The sequence below is a fragment of the Alosa alosa genome, chromosome 3 (genome assembly GCF_017589495.1).
Source record: "Alosa alosa isolate M-15738 ecotype Scorff River chromosome 3, AALO_Geno_1.1, whole genome shotgun sequence".
NCBI lineage: Eukaryota > Metazoa > Chordata > Actinopteri > Clupeiformes > Clupeidae > Alosa > Alosa alosa.
Window position 1 is genome coordinate 30,548,774 of NC_063191.1, and position 20,671 is coordinate 30,569,444.

General features: G+C 38.2%; 1 protein-coding gene across 3 annotated transcripts in view; it reads left to right on the top strand.

The window, feature by feature from the left end:
- The window catches only part of tnfrsfa (tumor necrosis factor receptor superfamily, member a), a 71,917-nt gene that overhangs the window by 15,612 nt on the left and 35,634 nt on the right, over window positions 1–20,671 (top strand). For all 3 annotated transcript variants that reach the window (XM_048238627.1, XM_048238625.1, XM_048238628.1), the window contains exons 2-3: window positions 16,850–16,997; window positions 18,172–18,303. In XM_048238627.1, the coding sequence (XP_048094584.1) occupies window positions 16,850–16,997; window positions 18,172–18,303 (280 nt within the window). The remainder of the gene's footprint in view (window positions 1–16,849; window positions 16,998–18,171; window positions 18,304–20,671) is intronic.

Consider the following 20,671-nt stretch of genomic DNA (forward strand, 5'->3'; position numbering starts at 1 on the left):
TGAAGTGTGGTACTGCCATAGGGTGCACAAAGCAATGTCCATAGTAGAGCCCGACTGATAAAGGATTTCGAAGGCCGATACCGATACAAATATTTGTTGATTTAAAAATCCGATATTCCGATATATCGGCCGATTATATATTTTTTCAGAAACGCGCAACAAAACATTAACAGATTTCCCTAACATTAGTTATTTGTAGTTATTGATGAGTATTGACTAAAATAATATGATGATGCATTTCAAAAACAAACTTGTTTATTTTTAAATAATATTGTCACAGTGGAACAGAGGAACATCGAAATATATTAAAGTTCTGATAAATAAAATGTATAAAAATAGAAACTTAAGATATGAAACTTAGTCTTTTGAACAAAAACATAATAACAACAACCAAATCAAAGTTACCAGTATTAAAAGACTTAAGAAGCTTCATAAATATAACTTTGAACTAGGACTTAATAATTACAAAAAAATAATGATGACATTATTACTATCATCATTTGTATTATCATTAAACAAGATAAAGGTCACTCTTCAATGTTTGACTGTGCGTGTGTAATAATGAGTCCCTATTGCCTTATAAGCTACCTTATAATTACAATGTCAGCTTGCTTATCCCTTTACCTGCACTTTTAAAATTATTTCCATCAAGCTACATCAAACCATTTTCAATCATCAGGTGCTGCCTGCCTTCTAAAAACTACTATTTAGTGATCTAAATCCATTATGTAACTCATAATTCTGCGGCTAAACGACATTCTGAAACGCACACTTAGCGTCATTGGATTTCACACACGTGTAAAAGAAAAGCTAACTTTTATGCACAAGCTACGTTTTGCACAAGCTACGTTTGATACTTTTTCTTTATGTCTAAATGTTCACTCCTCGCATGTCTAACTTACATTTTACAATGCAGGGACTGTAACTACAGATATACTAGTTATAAATCATTACTTTATTTAGGCAGAATAAGTTCGTTGTGGTTTCCAAGCTCATTAATGTTAACGTTAGCGGTCTTCCACTGATATTCATGGCATTAGCTAGCTTTGTGGTTAGCTTATGTTAGTCTATGATGAGCCCTAATTTAGCAATGGATAACGTCATACTGCAAATTGTAAAACATACGCTTTCAAAATAACAGGCCGGGGAGAGATGATACGTCTCACTGCTATAACTGTCACGCTATTAAAGAAATACATCTTCAGTCACATTGTCAAAAGTTAAAAGGACAGACAGTCAACTACACTGTAACAACGTAACGTAATTACTAGCTAATTCCGCCTCACTCTCGGCTTATTTAACAGCAGCAAAACTGGACATTGTTTTCATGAATTTTGTCATGCTTATTTGTTAAGAGAACTAATGGGGATGTTCTTTTAATTGTTATTTCAAGCAATGTATGTCTCATGACCAAATCACCATGAACACACTTCACTGATGATCTTACTCGCGGATAACTGGTTCTCTCTGCCCGACTCTGGCTGGATCAGCAGGTTGCAGGATGTGTGACGCGTTATACACGAGTGTTACCAGCAGGGACGGTGTAGAGTGCCCTCTGGTGGACAAACTATACAACGCCAACACTCATGACATGGTTGAAGGGTGTTTCGTCCGTTTTTATTTTATTTTTAAAATATTCATTTATCGCCCATTATAAATGCCGATACCGATAGTTTGGAAAATGCCTAATATTGGCCCGCCGATAAATCGGTCGGGCTCTAGTCCATAGACATGGTTAGGTTATTTGGGTGAGGAAGAACTTGACTGGTCCACACAGAGTTCTGACCTCATCTCATCAAACACCTTTGGAATTAAGTAGCCTAACAGAGATTGTGAGCTAGGCCTTCTTATTCAACATCTATGCCTGACCACACAAATGCTCTTCTGTATGAATGGGCAAAAAATCCCACAGGCACAATCCAAAATGTTATGCAAAGCCTTCTCATTAGAGTAGAAGCTGTTATAGATATATAGAATGGGATGTCATTAAAATCCTTAGGTGTAATGGTCAAGTGTCCCAACTTTTATAGTTTATCACTTGAAATAACCTTTGTGGCATCATTCAACAAGAGCTCTGCTGTGCAAAGGCAAAAGGCCATAACTTCATTTTTGGTCGAAATTCAAGACCTCCATTATCATGTGGATAAATCAATTTGGTTTTTTTTTTTTTTTTTTTTTTTTTTTTTTAATTAAGGGGTTGAATAAGAGTAACTGGTAAAAGACCAAGAGAAACCAAGGCAGAAAGCCGTAACACCCAGTTACAGTTCTTTGCTTTTGTTTTAGGACGCATCAAAGGGAAGTTACTGTTGCCTACTGCTTAATGTAGCTTGCTAGGATGATGTATTTAGCTAGCTAGGATGATGTAGCTTAGTAGCTTCAATTCAAGCCCGATCTCACTTCTTAAAGTGCAGTGGAAGTAGTACAATCAAATGTGACAAAAACTGAGAATATGTGTTTGTATTGACACTGAAGTGATTCTCGCCAAGACAGCATTGATAGTAATATAGGGCTCTGAAGAACTACAAGTCACCTGAGATAGGAACAGATTTATTAGCCTACTTTATGGTAGGCTTTAGTAGGCTTTGTAGTTATAGTAATAGTTTACTAATGTTGATTTACATTTTACTGTTTTCCTTTGCATTTGTCATATTGATGAAATGACAAAAAAGTAAAAACATCTGCTCAAATATGCTCAACATCCAGTATTTACTGAAAGGCGCCCCACAGAAATATTATTTGAAAATGAAATAATATGTGTGACATGTTTGGACCGCCCCAGGGGGGCGCGCCCCCCAGTTTGAGAACCACTGGCCTAGGCTACTTATCATGACTTGCTCCCCCTGTACCCATTTTGTATTACCGAGAAATAAGTTAACGATTCCTGCTTCAGTTCCAGACAGGTCATTATAAGTTATTAAAACCTTCGGGGCTACCTCTTTCATTACTGCTGTAGCAGGTTAAAAAGAAGCTTTACATAGGTTTTTCCCCCATTTCTGTATGGTCTGACATCAAACAGACAGACAGACAGACCATCAGACAAACAGGCACTCAGACAGACACGCAGACAGACAGACAGTCTGTCTTTCCTGCAATATGACAACTTCCTGTACAGTGGGTGGATGACAAATAAGCCTGAAAAAAGGAATTTAAAAAAACTTCAAATATCATCCCTAAAAAGTGTTTATATGTGTTGCTGTATCTCTAAACTTGACTAATATACATTTAAAAAAAAAAAAAAAAAAAAAGTGAAATATATATTTATATGTCAATTTGTCATGTTAAGTGCCTAAAATTGTCATATGGTGTGACGTGAAAATAATTTGAAATAAAATGAAAATTAGATACTTTTTTCTACTTTAATTTATGTCACTGTACATTTTAATCACGTTTGCTTTGATATGCAACATTTCCTTGTGAATATTTAGAAGAAAAACCTAAAATTTAACAAGTTATTTTGTCAAGGTGGAGAATGCTCCTAAGTGTAACCAGATATTTTAGCTTAATTCTAATATTTCTTGTAAGAACTCACTCAAAATTCTTGAGGTTCTTGCAGATACCATTCCCTTTGTGTGCTATTGATGTTTTAATGATTTTTCAATTATAAAGTATTTTTTGTGACATTATTTAATGTCACACCAAATGACATGGTGTCACGCCATATGATGAACTGCACCACTCCACCATGTGTCAGAGCAAAACAGGGTTTTTAATGACAATAAAATCATTAACAATGAATTTTGAAGTCACTGTATGAATGGTGTATGCGTGTAACAGCAAAATAGATGAAAGTTTAGTATTTATTTTTAAACTTACATGGCATGGTAACATAAAAAAAAAAAAGTATGAGAAATATGTGTTGTACAGATACATTTTTTTCCCAATTATCACAGATTTAACAAAAAACATATAATATCTGAATTTAAAACATGTTTTTACAAGAACTTTTATGTAAAAATGCAATTTGGTCATAGGGTGTGACAGAAATGTCATATAGTGTGACTTGAAAAAAGCTGTCACACCATATGATGCAGCGTCACACTATATGACATTTTGATAGTTAAGCTAATTTTCTAGACAGTTAAATACAGCTAACTATTATTTAGCATGCAACTGACCACATGGCAGCAGTGCTTTTTAAGAATTCATGAAGAATATTTGTGGAAAATAGCTACTTTTTAGGCAAATGATGTCACACCATAAGACACTAAAATTTGGCCACGATTGATGATGTCCAATTCAAAGCTTTTTATATAAAAATCCAAAAAGCAGAACTCACATCTTGACCATGCCAATTACTCCTGACATTCTATTGTTACTTCCTGATTAAGCAGGGTCCTCTTCCCAATAATAATGTCCAAATGAATGCCCGGTCAAAATATACGATATAGTGTCACGCCATATGACAACCATTTTATGGACAAAATATATTTGATTATAACTTAGTTGGACAGCATGCATAAACATCAAAACTTTCTGTGGTTGTAAAAAAACATCCAATTATTTTATATGCATGGTAAAACTTTAAAGTAATTATACTTTTTATGGATATACACTCTTTTTAGGAAGTTCGCACACATGGTGGACAGTCACACCATATGACATTTTTTATGTTTGGATGATTATTTTAAGTCAAAAGTGAAATACAAATCCAATAAATTTAATATGACAGAACTTGAACCTACCAGACCTACAACATTTCCATATCAATTCTTAACAATTGCCATTTTTTATAAGTGTGTGACACATGGACAGTCTGAATTCTGCTATTTGTCATCTACCCACAGTACAGTTCCCCTGAATTTCTGATTGGATATTGGCAGCACAGTCAGCTCCACTGATTGGTTCATTGATGAAGGCCCTAACCCTAGAGCCTCTGGCTAGACCAGTTTCTCAAAGTGTGGTCTGCGTGCAGACGTGGTAAAATATAATATAGATGAGTTTTTTTTGCAATATTGAACCAACTTGTATGTAAATCCAAACAGTTCTGCAACACTGCCTATGTAAGCTATGCCAGTTTAAAGGAACCATATGTAAGATTGTGGCCAAAACTGGTACTGCAATCACTTCCAAATTACTGTAGAGCGGTGTATCCCCTATGTTACTAGATTTAACATGGAAATGGACTTAAAATAAGAAGAATATATCAAAATTGGATTCCTTGTATTAAACAAAGTAGAGAAAATACATTATACAACAATTTAAGACTAAAGGAAGCTGAGATATAACCTTTTTTCTTTTCGGTGGGGGCCATTTTGGATTTTATGGATAACTGCCACTATGGGGGCCACTCAACTTGTATCCATGGATTTTTGAAAACCTAAGGCCTATACCTAACACCCTGCCAAAAATCAAAAACATATCCAGAAGTGCCCAATCTTTATGATTTTTCACATATTCCTTCCCAGCTACATGAACAATTATTTCATTTTATGCTTTGAAAAGCACTTAACCATACTTTCACACACTTAAACATTTTATAGACCTATTGTTTAGACCTAAATAAGAAAACAAACAGCGTTCACAACTGTAAAGCTTCCATCTAAGCTTTTAAAACATCCCTAAAAGGAAGAAACATTTTTGTGAGTCTCCATACTTCTTTTCCTGGACTATTCTATAGTCTTCCCTATTCTTTGCTGCACTTGTGGTCTACACAAATGACAAAATTGACCAAAAATATATTTTTTACTAACACAATCTACAACTAATCTGTACAAACATTTATAATTTTTGAAAAACTAACATACATATACCCAACGTGCACTGAATTGCAACCAAGATAGTCATAATAAAAGATGAATCAACCACATGACTTGTGTTTAGGGCTGGGATAAACGATGATTTTTTAAACAATTAATTTAGCGATTCATTTTTTCAGTCCGATTCGATTTCGATTCGATTATCTCCCCATTAATTGACTAATAGCAACTTATACATGTTGATTTACATATCTGATTGAAAAAAACATGACTTTTTTAACATTGCAATATATGTTTATTGCTCTTAAGATTCTAAAATAAAAGACTATACAAGTGCAAAGTAATTCATTCTTAGTCAGAGGTAGCATTCAATAAAGTTCAGTAGTGTATAGGTCTACAGTAATTGAGTGCCTGTCACTTTAAGACGTTAGTGACGGAATCCTTGCAATTAACATTAACACAGTTAAAAGGCTGCTGATGTGTGGATGCAATTCATAACGTAGTTAGTTCAAATAACGGTTCGTACTTCTCCTTGGGACAAGCACTTTCGAGTCTTGAAAACACTTTTCCATTTACATCGGGATTTTGCAAACATTCAGAGTCAATAAAATGAGCCCTGCATGAGTAACGAAATACAAACAGCTGTAAGTAAGCATGCTAAACTTGACATCCAAACAGTATTCTAACGTTAGCTTTGAGATACTGCTTGAACTTAACTTAGTTTAGTCTCCTCAATGTACCATGTTGTGATAAGACCTAGAGTTTACTTTAACTTTAATGCAGCAGTTTTGAACAAATTTGCGCAGCATGGTCACGATGCTAAGCGGATTTAATAGCAATTTAGCCCGCCGTGTTCTATGCAGTGCTTCTATGTGGCAACAACAAGTGAATATTTTGTTAAATGCACATGCAGAGGAGGAGCAGTGGGCTCGTTACGAGAGAGAGCAGGCGGGGCGAGGAAAGGCTGCGTGAGTAAAAAGTGCAGCTCAATGATCTTTAATTTGAATAGTACAACATAGAACATCAATGTGTGGTGGCCGGTTTCGATTTCGTGGCACCTAGCCACAGATTAGTCATGGGAAACACTGAAGGTGTAAAATTAAAAATATTTAGCAGCACACGTTATGCTTGACGAATCGACACGCATATTTTGCGTCGACGTCATTGATTACGTCGATGCGTTGTGCCAGCCCTACTTGTGTTATACTTAGCAATGCATGACGTCCACTTCATTGGACACATAGTTAATCGCAATTTAGTACTTATTTGAAAAAAAAAATTTAAAAACTAAAAGAATAATACTGAAAGTCAAAGTCAAAGTCAGCTTTATTGTCAATTTCTTCACATGTTCCAGACATACAAAGAGATCGAAATTACGTTTCTCACTATCCCACGGTGAAGACAAGACATATTTTACCAATTTAAGTCCACAGACAAACATAACATTCAAGTAAACAAAAAAGTAAGTAAATAAGTAAATAAGAGGGCACATATAATAATGAAAAATTAAGAGCAGCAAAATTTGGTTGAAATTGTGCATAGACAGTCAATAAAATACTAGTGCAAAGTCAGGCCAATAAAAGGCTTGGGTAGTTCTGTTTGACCTAAGTAAGAAAGAAAGTGGCATAGTGGTGCAAGTTATGTAAGAGCAGCAGAAGTGTTGTGTTTTCAGGACAACAACACCAAGTTGTAAAGTGTGCAAGTGGAGTAGTGCAGGCGGCCATTGTGGGTCCAATGTCCAGGATGTTATATAGCTGAGGGTGGAGGGGGGAGAGGAGGGAGAGAGTTCAGCATCCTTACAGCTTGGTGTATGAAGCTGTTGGTGAGTCTGGTAGTGCTGGAGCCGCAGGCTTCTGTACCTCTTCCCAGAGGGCAGTAGATCAAACAGATTGTGAGCGGGGTGACTTGCATCACTCACAATTTTGGTCACCCTATGGGGTGAGGTGGGTGGTGTAAATGTCCTTCAGGGAGGGGAGTGAAGCACCAATGATCCTTCCAGCTGTGTTCACTATGCGCTGCAGGGCTTTCCTGTTGTATTCAGTGCAGCTTCCGCCCCACACAGCGATACAGCTGGAGAGGATGCTCTCAATGGTGCCTCATACTCATACTGTTCCTTAGATCAGTGGTTCTTAACTGGTCTGGCTTTGGGACTCACAATTTCCCATGTTAATTTAGTCGCGACCCATTTTTTATTTTTTTTTGTGTTCAAGCCAACAGATAAGGTGAGCTACTGTACATGGTAAGACACGCAAAGTGCCTGTAGGCCTACTTGTTTAGAACATGCTGATGTTTGGCATTACATTTGTGAAGTCTCCAGGATATTAAGATAGTACTGTAGATCTGACAAAGTAGCACTTAAAATGGGTGATTATTTATTTATTTTTTTACCCACAAGCTCCACGTACGACCCACCCAGAATGGTTCCGCGACCCACTTTTGGATCCCGACCCACCAGTTAAGAAACACTGCCTTAGATAATCCTAGATATTCAGATATTTTTTGTATAGAAGGATTGACAGGATATTCTAGCAGTGGTCAGCAGGTGTGGCTATCTGTCGGCCATCTTGGATTCAGAGGAGGTTCAATTGTAGTTTCAACAACTAACCACTGAATAAACCTCAATGGAGGTTTCTGGGGACATGCACTTCCAGAAGAACATTTTGAATATATTAATGTTTAAATGCATTAATCTGTTAGCCTGGCGTCGAATGTCAGACCTCATCTCATTGAGATGGGGTCTGGGAACTAGACTCGTATTATTTAATTTTCTCGTATTTGAGACGTGGTTTACGAATGCCCAGAGCCATTTATTGGGAGCTACGAATGTCTATCAAATGCATCTGTACGTAGCTCATAACGGCTTCGGTGTGTTGTCATCGTCTTGCTGCCCTCCCTCCGTTATGTGATTGGTTCCTTCGTTGAGGTTAAAACGAAGTCCATAGAATCCAGGCTGCCTAGCAGCGTGAATAAAGTCGCGCGCAAGGCATCATGGGAAAACCCAGGCTATTAATCTGGTGCACTTCGAAAAGAAATTCAAAGGATAGACTTGCTTATTTTGTATCTATGGTTGGAAATATCTCTGCTGTAGCCCACTGGTTAGCGCTTCGGACTTGTAACCGGAGGGTTGCCGGTTCGAACCCCGACCAGTAGACACGGCTGAAGTGCCCTTGAGCAAGGCACCTAACCCCTCACTGCTCCCCGAGTGCTGCTGTTGTTGCAGGCAGCTCACTGCGCCAGGATTAGTGTGTGCTTCACCTCACTGTGTGCTCACTGTGCTGAGTGTGTTTCACTAATTCATGGATTGGGATAAATGCAGAGACCAAATTTCCCTCATGGGATCAAAAGACTATATACTTACTTATACTTATAAACTATTTTGCACTTCAGAATTTTAACCATACACACAAAAATGGAATAGTTATGATAATACTGCAATAAATTCACAACCATAAAGTATTACTAAGTTTCACCACTCAATGAAATGTAGCACTCTGGATTTCTCGGGAACTGCTTATTTTCTTATTTTCATATTCTGTAAAGTCTGCTGTTTATTGTGATATGCAGTTTGCCATGTGTTGAGTGATGAATTCATGAGATATTTCACCGAGAGCAATGGGTGTGTAGAGCTTAATGTTAATTTCTTGCGAACCATTTATCACAGCAACTGGCGCTAAATATCGTGATGTGTGTGATATTGGTGTTACAGGTAATTTAAGGCTAGTTGAATCTGGAGTTGAGATTTTATGGGGGCACAGTAAACTGAATTGTTTAGGTATCTAATGGATGGGTTGTTGCTAGGGTGTAGCCGTAATGTTTGCCTAGGCTACTTCAGAACGTATGGGCTGCAGGCTTGTCTTTATCCTTGTCTTTCGCCTGAAACATAACCTTTATGTAGACTACATCTATCTATAAATTGCAGGAATGTCAGTCTGTCTGTCTGTGTGTGTGTGTGTGCCGCATATCTGTCGAACCGTTGGCCCTGATTTGAAACTTGGCAGGTGTCTTGCTACGGGCACGAATAAGTGCAGTGTCAAGTTTGATGCTGCTTGGATAAGAAATGTAAAAGATATTGTTAAATATATTGGCATAAGAAGCACACGTTGGGTTTCTCCGCTCTACTGTAGCCACTTCGCCTCTCACACAGCACAGCACAGGACCAGAGACACAAAGGGATAAGCGGAGCTTTGGTAGCACTGAATCAGAGCACAGCACAGATCAAGATGTTTGGATGATTATCATGTCTGACGTAAACAATAAAGATTCCCTGTATGCAGTTTGCTTGCATAAAATGATTCCGTGGATTTTGCAACAACACGGCAATAAACACGGGTATGCAGTAGCTACTCAAAATGATGTGCAATAAACTGACACTTATAGCCCAGGCTACTTTGGACTTTGAATAACACTATGCAAGATTTTCACCTTTACGAAGCCAATTTGATGGTAAACAAATTTGTAACAGGCAAATCGTTCATCTAGCATAGCTATACAGCATAGACGTAGAGAGTCCCTACCGAGAAAACCAGCCATGCAACTTTCAAGAGCGGCGCCCCGCCAAATCTCGTGAGAATCGTGAAACATTACCTTGTCAGTAGATATAGCTCTTTGGAGATAGTTTTTGCCTGTTGTAATCCCTCACCTCCACAACAAAAGCATTGTTTACAGGGGGACACACGACAACTGTTTTATCAACATAATTGACCCGGCCTCCATCTTAGATTGATGAAACAGAAAAACATTTACATAGGTCACAGATTTTGTCCATTTATCACAAACTTGGTACACTTTCAGACTAAGCCTTGGAAATGTAACTTAAGTCATTGCTTTTGGAAGCCAGATGCAAAAGCGCTCATCCGTGACAGCCAATCAAAATCAGTAGTGAAGCCGCCAAACAGGAAATTACCTTATATCTCAGCCAATCTTTGGTTGCGTGACATCAAATTTGGTGTGACTGCTAACAGCCACGTGTCTGTTGTTGCCATGGCAGCTGCTTGCAGCTATATTTTGGGGCCAAGCAGCGAAGCTGAGAAGCCTATTCCGTTTCTACCTTTTCCTATCATAATTTTATACTTTTTTTCTGCATTGGGAGTCTATGGCAGCCCATAGAACCGCCTGGTAAAAAGTTGTGGAATTTACCACATTGTTTAGGTACTGTCCTATGATCCTTTTCACAAAGTTTCATGTCTGCACCTCAGCCACCCCATCGACACCAATGGGTCAAAGTTGCCGTTGCATCCATGCACTTAACTTTTGAACTGTCCAATTTTGAACATCGAGGTATCGTTGGAATCCGTGAATGACGGCGATCTCAATGAACCCAACGATGCCATGGTGGACCTTCCGCCATATTGGATTTTATCAAAAGCAAAACAAAATGTTCACAAGTCACACATTTTGTCGATTTTCATGAAACTTGGCACAGATGATCTTTAGACTAAGCCTCACAAAAGTTCTGCTTTTGCGTATTGATTTTTGAAAGTGTTTGCCCGTCACAGCCGATCTAAATCAATGGTGAAGCTGCCAAACAGGAAGTGAACTGATATCTCAGCAAGGCTTTCATGTATCAAAACCAAACTCAGTACGTGGACTCAGGACCCAATTTGGAGGAGTACTTAGTACTTGTAATGAAGCTACTAGCTTAACAACATTTCTCAGTAGGTCGGTGGTAGCGTAGCTATTTTCTGAAGCAGATAGCTTTTCAATAGCTTAGCTGTTTTTTTGACCATGTAGTGCAGTAGCTTTTACAGAAGCTACATTTTCCAGAGCAATTGTGGAGCTCACAGTAGAGCTTCTTTCTTGCCGCCCATGCAAGTTCAGTTCTATTCAATGGATCTGACAAACATGACACATTTGTCCAACTAAATCTGAGAGGAGATGGGCATTGGTCCTTTATTGCACTACATTGTTTAGGAAACATTTTTCATGGCAGAGCTGAAGCAACAAAATTGTGCTTGTAAAGATGTTGGTGGTAGAGTATGGTTTCTACTGCGTGGTTATATAATAGGCTGTCAATTTTTTTTGTATTGGTTTTAACTTGCACATGGTAAAGATAAACTGACTGGGTAGCATAATTGTTAAAAATGTGTCAGCCAAATGTAATGTAAAAATTGTACTTCTAAATATAGCACCACAATTTCAGCCAAGTGGAATTAAACTGAGTTAATCAAGAGAAGGTGAAGCTTTTATAGGCAAAAATCCACCAAATGAAGATCCAAACATTCATGCACAGTTACACAGTGTATTCCTTTGCTATTGTACTTCAAATATAGTTAAGGAGAAGTTAGCTTGCAATTTATCCTGCAAACTTAAGAAATGCCCAAATTAAGCATGCCTATGGGCCATATGTACACTCTCTCAGTTGCTCCCCAATTTTGATTTTGGAGATGTGAGAGTAACAATCAAGGGTTATTATTGCCTACATGTGTAAATAAAGGTGACTAAGTTACTGTATCTGTTTGTTTGACTGAGTCTGTTTGACTGAGTTATATTGGCTAAGTCATTCAAATAGCACTGACTTGGCATGAAGCTGGTTTACTTTGTTTGTTCATGTTAATTTTTTGTAAGTAGCTTCTGATGTATTAAACTACTTTTATGAAATGTATGTAACTTAGCTAGCTATATTTTGTCTAGACAAAGCTTTTGTGTAGTTATGTTTCATTTCATATTGAGTAACTGGTAGCTTAGCTCACTACATTTTCTAAAAAGCTTGCCCATCACTGCTCAGCAGCGCTTTCACATATCGAAACCAAACATTGTACATGGACTCAGGACCCAATCCTGAGGACCTACATTTGGTGACCTTTGACCACTATGGGGGCATTATAATCACAGGAAATAGGCTCATATCTTAGCAACGCTTTCATGTATATAAACCAAACTTGGTGTATGGACTCGGGACCTGATCCTCAGGACGCACAATAAATGTGTTCTTTGACCACGAGGGGCACTATAATTAGCAACACTTTCACTTATCGAAGCCAAACTTGGTACGTGGACTCGACCTAATCCGGAGGACGCACAATAAACGTGGTGTCATTTATCCACTGGGGGCACTTGATTTAGCAACACTTTCAAGTATCAAAACCAATCTTGATAAGTGGAGTCAGGACTCCATCCACAATGAATTTCAAAGTGGCAAATGTGTGAAAGTGAAAGTGGCAAATGCTAAAAAAGAAACTTAAGATAAAGATACTTTTATGCTCTCTTTCACCTGCTGTCTTAGATTCTCTTTCCACCTGCACAGACACTGATGATCTACTTACTCTTTTTAATACATCTTGCCACTCTTGATTCTGTATCTCCTTTAAAACAAAAGCGGTGTAAATCCAATAGGTCAACTACTCCTTGGCTAAATTCCACTACCTGTTCGCTCAGAAAGGCTTGTAGGAAAGCAGAGCGAAAATGGAAAAAAGATAAACTACAGGTCTCCTATGATATATTTAGAGATTCTCTTAAGGCTTATTAAATCACTGTCAAAGCAGCAAAGGCAGCTTTCTATGCTGAGCTTATTCACAAAAATGCTCACAGACCAAAAGTCAATTTCTGATCCTGCTTTGTATCAGTCTGTAGTTTGCCGCCTCCAACAATTCCAACCAGTCTCTTCCTCACAGTTGTCAGACGTGGTGTCTCATATGAAGCCCTCTTCTTGCCACTCTTATATTCTTCCATCTCACCTTTTCAAAGAAGCTTTTGTGGCTATTTGCCCTTTTATCTTGAGCATCACTAATAGCTCCCTGGCTAATGGAGTAGTACCATCTGGCTTTAAACACGCTATTGTGCAACCTCTCCTGAAAAAACCTTCCCTTGATCCCATTGATTTGAAAAATTATAGGCCCATTTCTAAACTGCCCTTTCTCTCTAAGATCTTAGAAAAAAGTTGTTCTGTCACAAGTCTCTTCCTATTTCTAATATCCTTGACAAGTTTTAATCTGGTTTTAGACCACTTCATAGTACAGAGTCTGCCCTACTTAACCCATTCGCGCTGGATGCTGCATGACACAACATTGACCCTCCCGCTGGATGCTGCGTAGCGCAACATTGACCCTCCCGCTGGATGCTGCGTAGCGCAGCATGCTTTTTATTTCATGTTTCTAATTGCTACAGAGGCTTAGATATTAAATTTTGGTAGATGTTGACAATTTTTAGTATGTTTTCAGAAAACCCTCAGGAAATAAGGTTATTTAGTCTAGAATGCCATAGGATTCTATAGGCGTTTTTAGCAGGCATTTTAGGAGTAAATGGGTTAAGGTCCATAATGATCTATTGCTCTCTGTTGACTCTGGCTCTTGTGCCCTATTGGTCCTGTTAGATCTTAGTGCTGCTTTTGACACCATTGACCACAAGATCCTGGATGTTGAAGTTGGTCTGCAAGGCACTGTATTAAATTGGTTCAGATCTTACTTAACTGATAGATCTTTTTCAGTGCATTTAGGCAATGCTTTGTCGTCATCTGCTCCCATTAAGTGTGGTGTCCCCCAGGGTTCTATCTTAGGGCCTCTATTATTTTCTTTATACATACTTCCCCTGGGCTCCATTTTCAATCAATACAATATTCGTTACCACTGCTACGCAGATGATACCCAATTTTATATACCGGTGGCCCCTGAAAATTCCTGCTCATTGACAAACCTTTTTCTTTGTCTTAATGACATTAAGAATTGGATGGCTAACAACTTTTTACAGCTAAATGACAGCAAAACAGAAGTAATCATTTTTGGACCACCACATTCTGTCAACCAGGGTAGGAATTTCACGGCCGTCGTAGCCCCTTGCGTTGGCCGTAAGGCCCCTTTGAAAATCAGAGGTTTACAGGCCACGGTGGCCTTGGTGCCCCCTTCTTTCAATATTCTGCTTTGCGTCCTACTAATAGCGATTTTTATTTAGCCTGTGCTAAATAAAATTTACTTAGTCTTTTATGCAGTGGAGAAAGTGACAGCGCAAGAAAGAAAGTGTGTCCAAATTCACCCATTCTCAGTTGAACTACTCGCGAAGTAGCCTATTCATCACACAGACATCACAAGTATCACATGAAAGAGCTTTTTCTCAGCTTTTAAACGATGTTAGCTGATAATTGCTGTGTTGAACGGTTCGCGAGAAAAGTAAATAATATAATCAATTTAATCATACATTCTACTGAAGGTTGCGTCCCATGATCTCCCTACCCATTCATCTCGGTGGAATACTTTACGAACCCTTCTTTTAACACATGACAAACCATATATCAGAATAAACAGGAGACCTTACCGGACACAAAGGTGTAAAGCGGTCCCCTGTACAGTTAGCCGTTCCAGAGTAATCCAGTTTTGAATTTGCAGTAAAGTTCGACATACATGGATGTCTCCAAATTTGGGCTTTAAGTTTTACAATGTGTTTAAATTGTTCCACATGATTTCATAACGGGCCAAATACAAAATAAATGTTACAAATATCGCCTAGATATTGGTAAATCAGAGGACAGCTGACTAAGAGTTTGTGAGAGTAGCCTTAATGATCACAAAATGCTAAGCATGCATCTAGGCTAATTGAGTTTCTTAAAGCTAAGCTGTGCTTAAATTGTTCAATACATGATTTAATAACAGGCCAAATATAAAATAAATGTTATATATAGCCTAGATATCTGTAAATATTAGATGATCAGATGATTTACAGTTCTGTTATGTGATGTTTCTGTAATTTTTCATACAGTGATGCAGGTCTACTGCAGTGAATAGGCTAAATACAACTTTGATCATTTTTATAGCCTACTACTGTATAGTTAACTTTGGCCTTGGTGCCCTGACATGTGGCCTTTGTGCCCCCCACCAAATATGCCCAACTGAAGGCCAAGTGGCCTTGCCCCCAGAATGGTGAAATTCCAAGCCTGCTGTCAACAATGCAAGGCTCTTGGCCCTCTGTCTGTTAACCATCACAGTGTGGTCAAGAAACTAGGTGTTTTCCTAGACTCTTCTCTGACTTTTAATAAGCAAGTCAACAGCGTTGTCAAGGGAAGTTTTTACCAACTTAGGACAATAGCAAAGCTCAAGTCTTCTCTCTCCTACAGTGATTTATAAATCCTTATACATGCCTTTATTTCCTCTAGGCTTGATTATTGCAACTCACTGTATGTAGGTGTAACTAAATCTACTCTAAACAGACTCCAGCTGGTCCAAAATGCTGCAGCCAGATTACTGACTGGATCTAAGAAACGTGACCACATTTCACCTGTGTTGGCTAAACTGCACTGGCTTCCTGTGGAACAAAGAATTCATTTTAAAATTCTTCTTTTTGTTTTCAAAGCTTTACATGGTTTAGCACCTCAGTATGTATGTGATCTTTTAATTCCTTACTGTCCTCCTAGACCTCTCCGATCATCTTCCCAGTGTCTTCTTTGTGTTCCTTCTGCCTCTCTTAAATCCAAAGGTGACAGAGCTTTCTATGTCTATGCTCCCTAGCTTTGGAATAGCCTTCCTGATGTTGTGAAATCCTGCCCCACTATTAGTAGTTTTAAATCCAACCTAAAGACCTACCTCTTCTCCCTAGCTTTTAACACTCCCCGACTCCCTCACCACTCCCTTTTTTTTTATATGTTTATATGTATGTATATGTATTATTGTTATTATTTTTATTATTATTTTTTTTATTTTATTTATTATTATTATTATTATTATTATTTTATGTAAAGCACTTTGGTGCAATGCTATTGCTTTGAAATGTGCTATATAAATAAATTTGACTTGACTTGACTTGACAAGCGAAACTAAGGAGGGATGACATTTCTTTGCTTTATAGGGGGTTGTGTGCTTCTCTCTCGGAATATTTACTTACTTGCTCTCTCATCTTAACACCATTGTCTTTTTCTGTAAACCCCTGTCCTGTTATGCTCCTCATCTGGTTTTCACATCAGATGTTTCAAATTAAGTCCCAGATTGCTCACATAAGGTTGCTCATGAGAACTGTGACTGCCTCATTGTGTTTGTGTGTGTGTGTGCGCGTGTGTTTGTGTGCACTTGTGTGTAAAACTTGCTTGTATGTGAGTGTCAAGGGTGGTTTACTGTGTATGTGCGAACATGATATTGCTGTTGTTTGTTATAGGACACCACTTTTTGAGCAGATCTGAATCTATCAGTGTTTATTTTCTGCAATCTAAAATAAGTCCATCCTCCCTCTCTCATTAGGCCTGTCCTGTTGTCCTGTTCCTATCTATTCTTGTCATCGCCAGTGGCAGCCGTGAGTTGTCTCAAAACCTTACAGTGAAACAGAATAAATGTCTGGAGGACCAGCAGTACCCTGCAGCAGGCTTGTGCTGTCTCAATTGTGCAGCAGGTGAGTATAATCATCTAGGCCTAGTGTTATCGGCATTGAAGAGGGAGGGGTGGGAGGGAGATGGGGACTAGGGATTTGAGCAAAGCCCACTCAGTTGCAGATATGCTTCCCAGTACACATGCAAATTGCCCTTACTGACAATGCAGTCAGCACCATACTATTGATTTGATTAGGGGTGTTTAATTCTTTGGACTGGCACATCTGCAAATTAATGATACTTAATGATGGACTACCTTAATTTATTCCATAAATCATCTGTTTTTCTTTATTCAGGGTCATCAAGTTAATTCATTGGTTCATATAGGCTGACCTTGTAAATTAACGACTGCTTTGAATTAACTTTTACACGTGTCATTTAAATGTGCTGGTGAAACAGTTACTTGTTACTTACCCCCTATTCACTCATTTACGCCGTCAGCCCTGTGGCGCAGTGTGTTAAGGCCGACTGATGATAGCCTGCGGTGTGCAGCAATTGAGTTACATGTCCAAGAGTTTGAATCTGGGTTGAGATTTTGACTACAATATTCTCACCATTGTTTACCTATAAGACTATCTATTGTGCAGATCATATTATCCCCCCACTCCATGACAATGTTAAAATGAAAGGCTACATATTCTCAACTGACTGATCAAAAGTGCACACCTTGTATTATTATCTGCTGTGTGTGACATTGACTTGCGTGCATAAATCATATATTTTCTGCCTAAGGCATTTTATGCATGTATGGTGTTTAGAAGGATCCTAAATCCATTTATAATGATTAACACACAAATAACTGGCGTCAGTTACGTCTTTGACATAAAGGTCCCGGGAACTATGCTCCTTACTACAGGTCGAGAGGTGTACTTCGAACTAACTAACTTTACAACAGTGTACGTGAATGTTCGTTGGAACTGTGGTTTTGGGAAACACTTGTGTAGCTTAACGATGCATTGAACTATGCAAGTTCAAACTATTGTTTTGGGAAACAGTTGTGTCGTACTGACATAGTTTCAACCATGTAAGTTGCTAACTATGCTTTTGGGAAACGCACCCCAGACTGGATCCAATTTTCCCAACATGGCCGATCAATTTTGGCTTAATTTTTCCATAAGTGCATGTCGGCACGCTGGCCTTGCTTTTTACATTGGAATTTATGTATAATGTAACCGGATTGTGTCTTCTGCCCCACAGGGACCTTTGTAAGGAAACCCTGCACTCAGGATCTCCAGCAGGGAACCTGCTCCCCCTGTGAACCTGGGCGCTCCTACACTGAACACCCAAATGGCATGGACCGCTGCTTGCAGTGCACTCAGTGCCGCATGGGTAATGTAGGCCTCTAACGAGGTTTAAGGTTCTAAATAATACTCACGAAAATCTAGGGTTGTGCATGGATAGTCAAATAACCAGTTAACTGTTTGAGACTATACTACATAAATATTAATATTCTATACCCCAAAGCAGCAGTTGACTGCCTGTTAGAATTCTGCAGTAAAGTATAATTTAATACCCTATATTATGTAAAATGGGATATCTGTCAAATGTTTTTTTTTTTTTTTAGATGTTTTGTTTATTTTTTTATCTTGAGTCCCTGTCAAATGCTTGACCTTGGTGTTTAAGACAACTTCAAGTGACATTTGAAGCAAACATCAGCACATTTCTTTCTCCTTTAACACTTTGAATGCCACACTGTTTTTGGAAGCTTTGGCCCAGAGTGCCAGCAATCTAGATCATTGTTGATGATTTTTGTAGAGCCACAGCGTATTCTATGTTATTGCTATGGACACATACTATGGCTCGTTTAAAAGGTGAGACTTTAAGCTCTCAGTGGGTACAAACCATAGACTGTATATATAGAACTGGACAGTGTGCCGTCTGTTAAGAGTGATGCGAGCGTTAGTCCAGAGCCCCCTGGTGGCTGGCTGCAGTACAATGTGTAACTCCGCCCATCCCCATGTATTTCAATGGCCAAGTAGCCAACTTTCCGTGTCACTTTTCTCACCTAAAACTATTTTTGTATCAACAACTTTTTATTCGAAAAAATAGTTTTCAAGATGCTTCAATACACACAATTTTTCTTTTCTCGCTGAAATGATTTTTTTTAATGTTATATTAACAAATCTAAAAAGGGCGTGTTTACACCTATGATTGACAGCTGGCTGGCTGCAGACACGACGCTTTGTCCATTATGTTTTACCGTCTAGGCTGCAGACACTACCACGTCATCGCTCACTTATTTTAACGACTCCTGATTTCGACACATAATCTAACCAAAATAAGTGTTGCTGTTATTATCATTAGGCTATATCTTATCACAGTCTGACTAAATACAAAATTGATAGTCATACATTGTGTAGTTGTTTGTAAGAGACATCGTTGTTAGTTGTGACAGATTCTTTGTGAAAAAAGATATGTGCTGTTCTTTCGTAGAAAGAACTAAGTTGATGCTAAGTATATTAGCTCATAGCATGCTACATCATGCTAGCATTAGCCAGTTGATAGGTAAAGTAAAAGGGCTCTGATATTGATCCCAAGTGACATTAGCCATATTCACCATCATTTGCAGTCCTACTTGTTTCAAATGGTTTAACGTAACCAGTGATTGCCGCCATCATCGTTGCAACTTCATTTGAATACACTTTGTCACTGGAGAAGGCAATGTTAAGTTTAATTAACGTTAACTCTTGCTTAGTTTTGCGAATGGCAATAAACGCCACCTAGCCTGCTAGGTCGACAACCTCGGTATGCCTATTTATGAATCAGCCCGACAAATAACGTCACTCGTTTTAGTGAACACATTATTGGACCATAGCTTAACGTGAGGAGGGATTCAAAGTTACAAATGGCCAATTTGCTTAGTATGCTTAGAACAGCGGTATCTGAAAATGCGTTAAGGCATCGTTGTTACTTGCGATTGCACTGCTGGAGAAGCATTTTGCATTGGTATGATTTGATCAGGTCTTGCCAGTGATGTGTAAATCCTCCTGTAGACGTACATCATTTTAAAATAATATGTCTAAATTGAAAACTGTGACAACTCATTGATAGGCTCTCTCAATATGTCTGTAATTGTATGCCTATCACAGGCTTGCTAGTCTTTCACCAGAGAGGGTGCTCCATTATAAATCAAAAATGTAATACTGCAGCCTTCATGTCAGCTGTAAAAATATGAGAACATGGACCTACTACATCAGGATACTCTGTAAACATTTTACACATGATCAGGAAGCTAATTAGCTGTTCAGTGTGTGATGTGTTTAAAGTGGTACTACGTTTAAAGAAACATTTTTATTCTTTGTTTCAAGTGCATAAGAAACTACCACATTATGATGATGATGGTTATGGTTACCCTTAACAAATACAAAACAATATAATACTTAAAGCGGGGATCAATCAATAGCCTAATGAAATAAACAATGAAAATGAGGGGGGAAAGCAATACTAAATAATAATGTCCATTCAATCAATAATATAATAACAAAAACATGGTAAGACTACATTAAGGAGAATATCAATAATAAACAATGTCAAACTAATCAACAACCTATAATGAAAATAAAACAGTACTACTGCATACAAACCATAATGTATAAGAAGTGCTTAAAAGACCAAAAACTATCACAAGAATGAAGAGCACTGGACAACTCATTCCAACATTGAACAACTGATGAAGAGAGTCTTGAATTTGACCTAG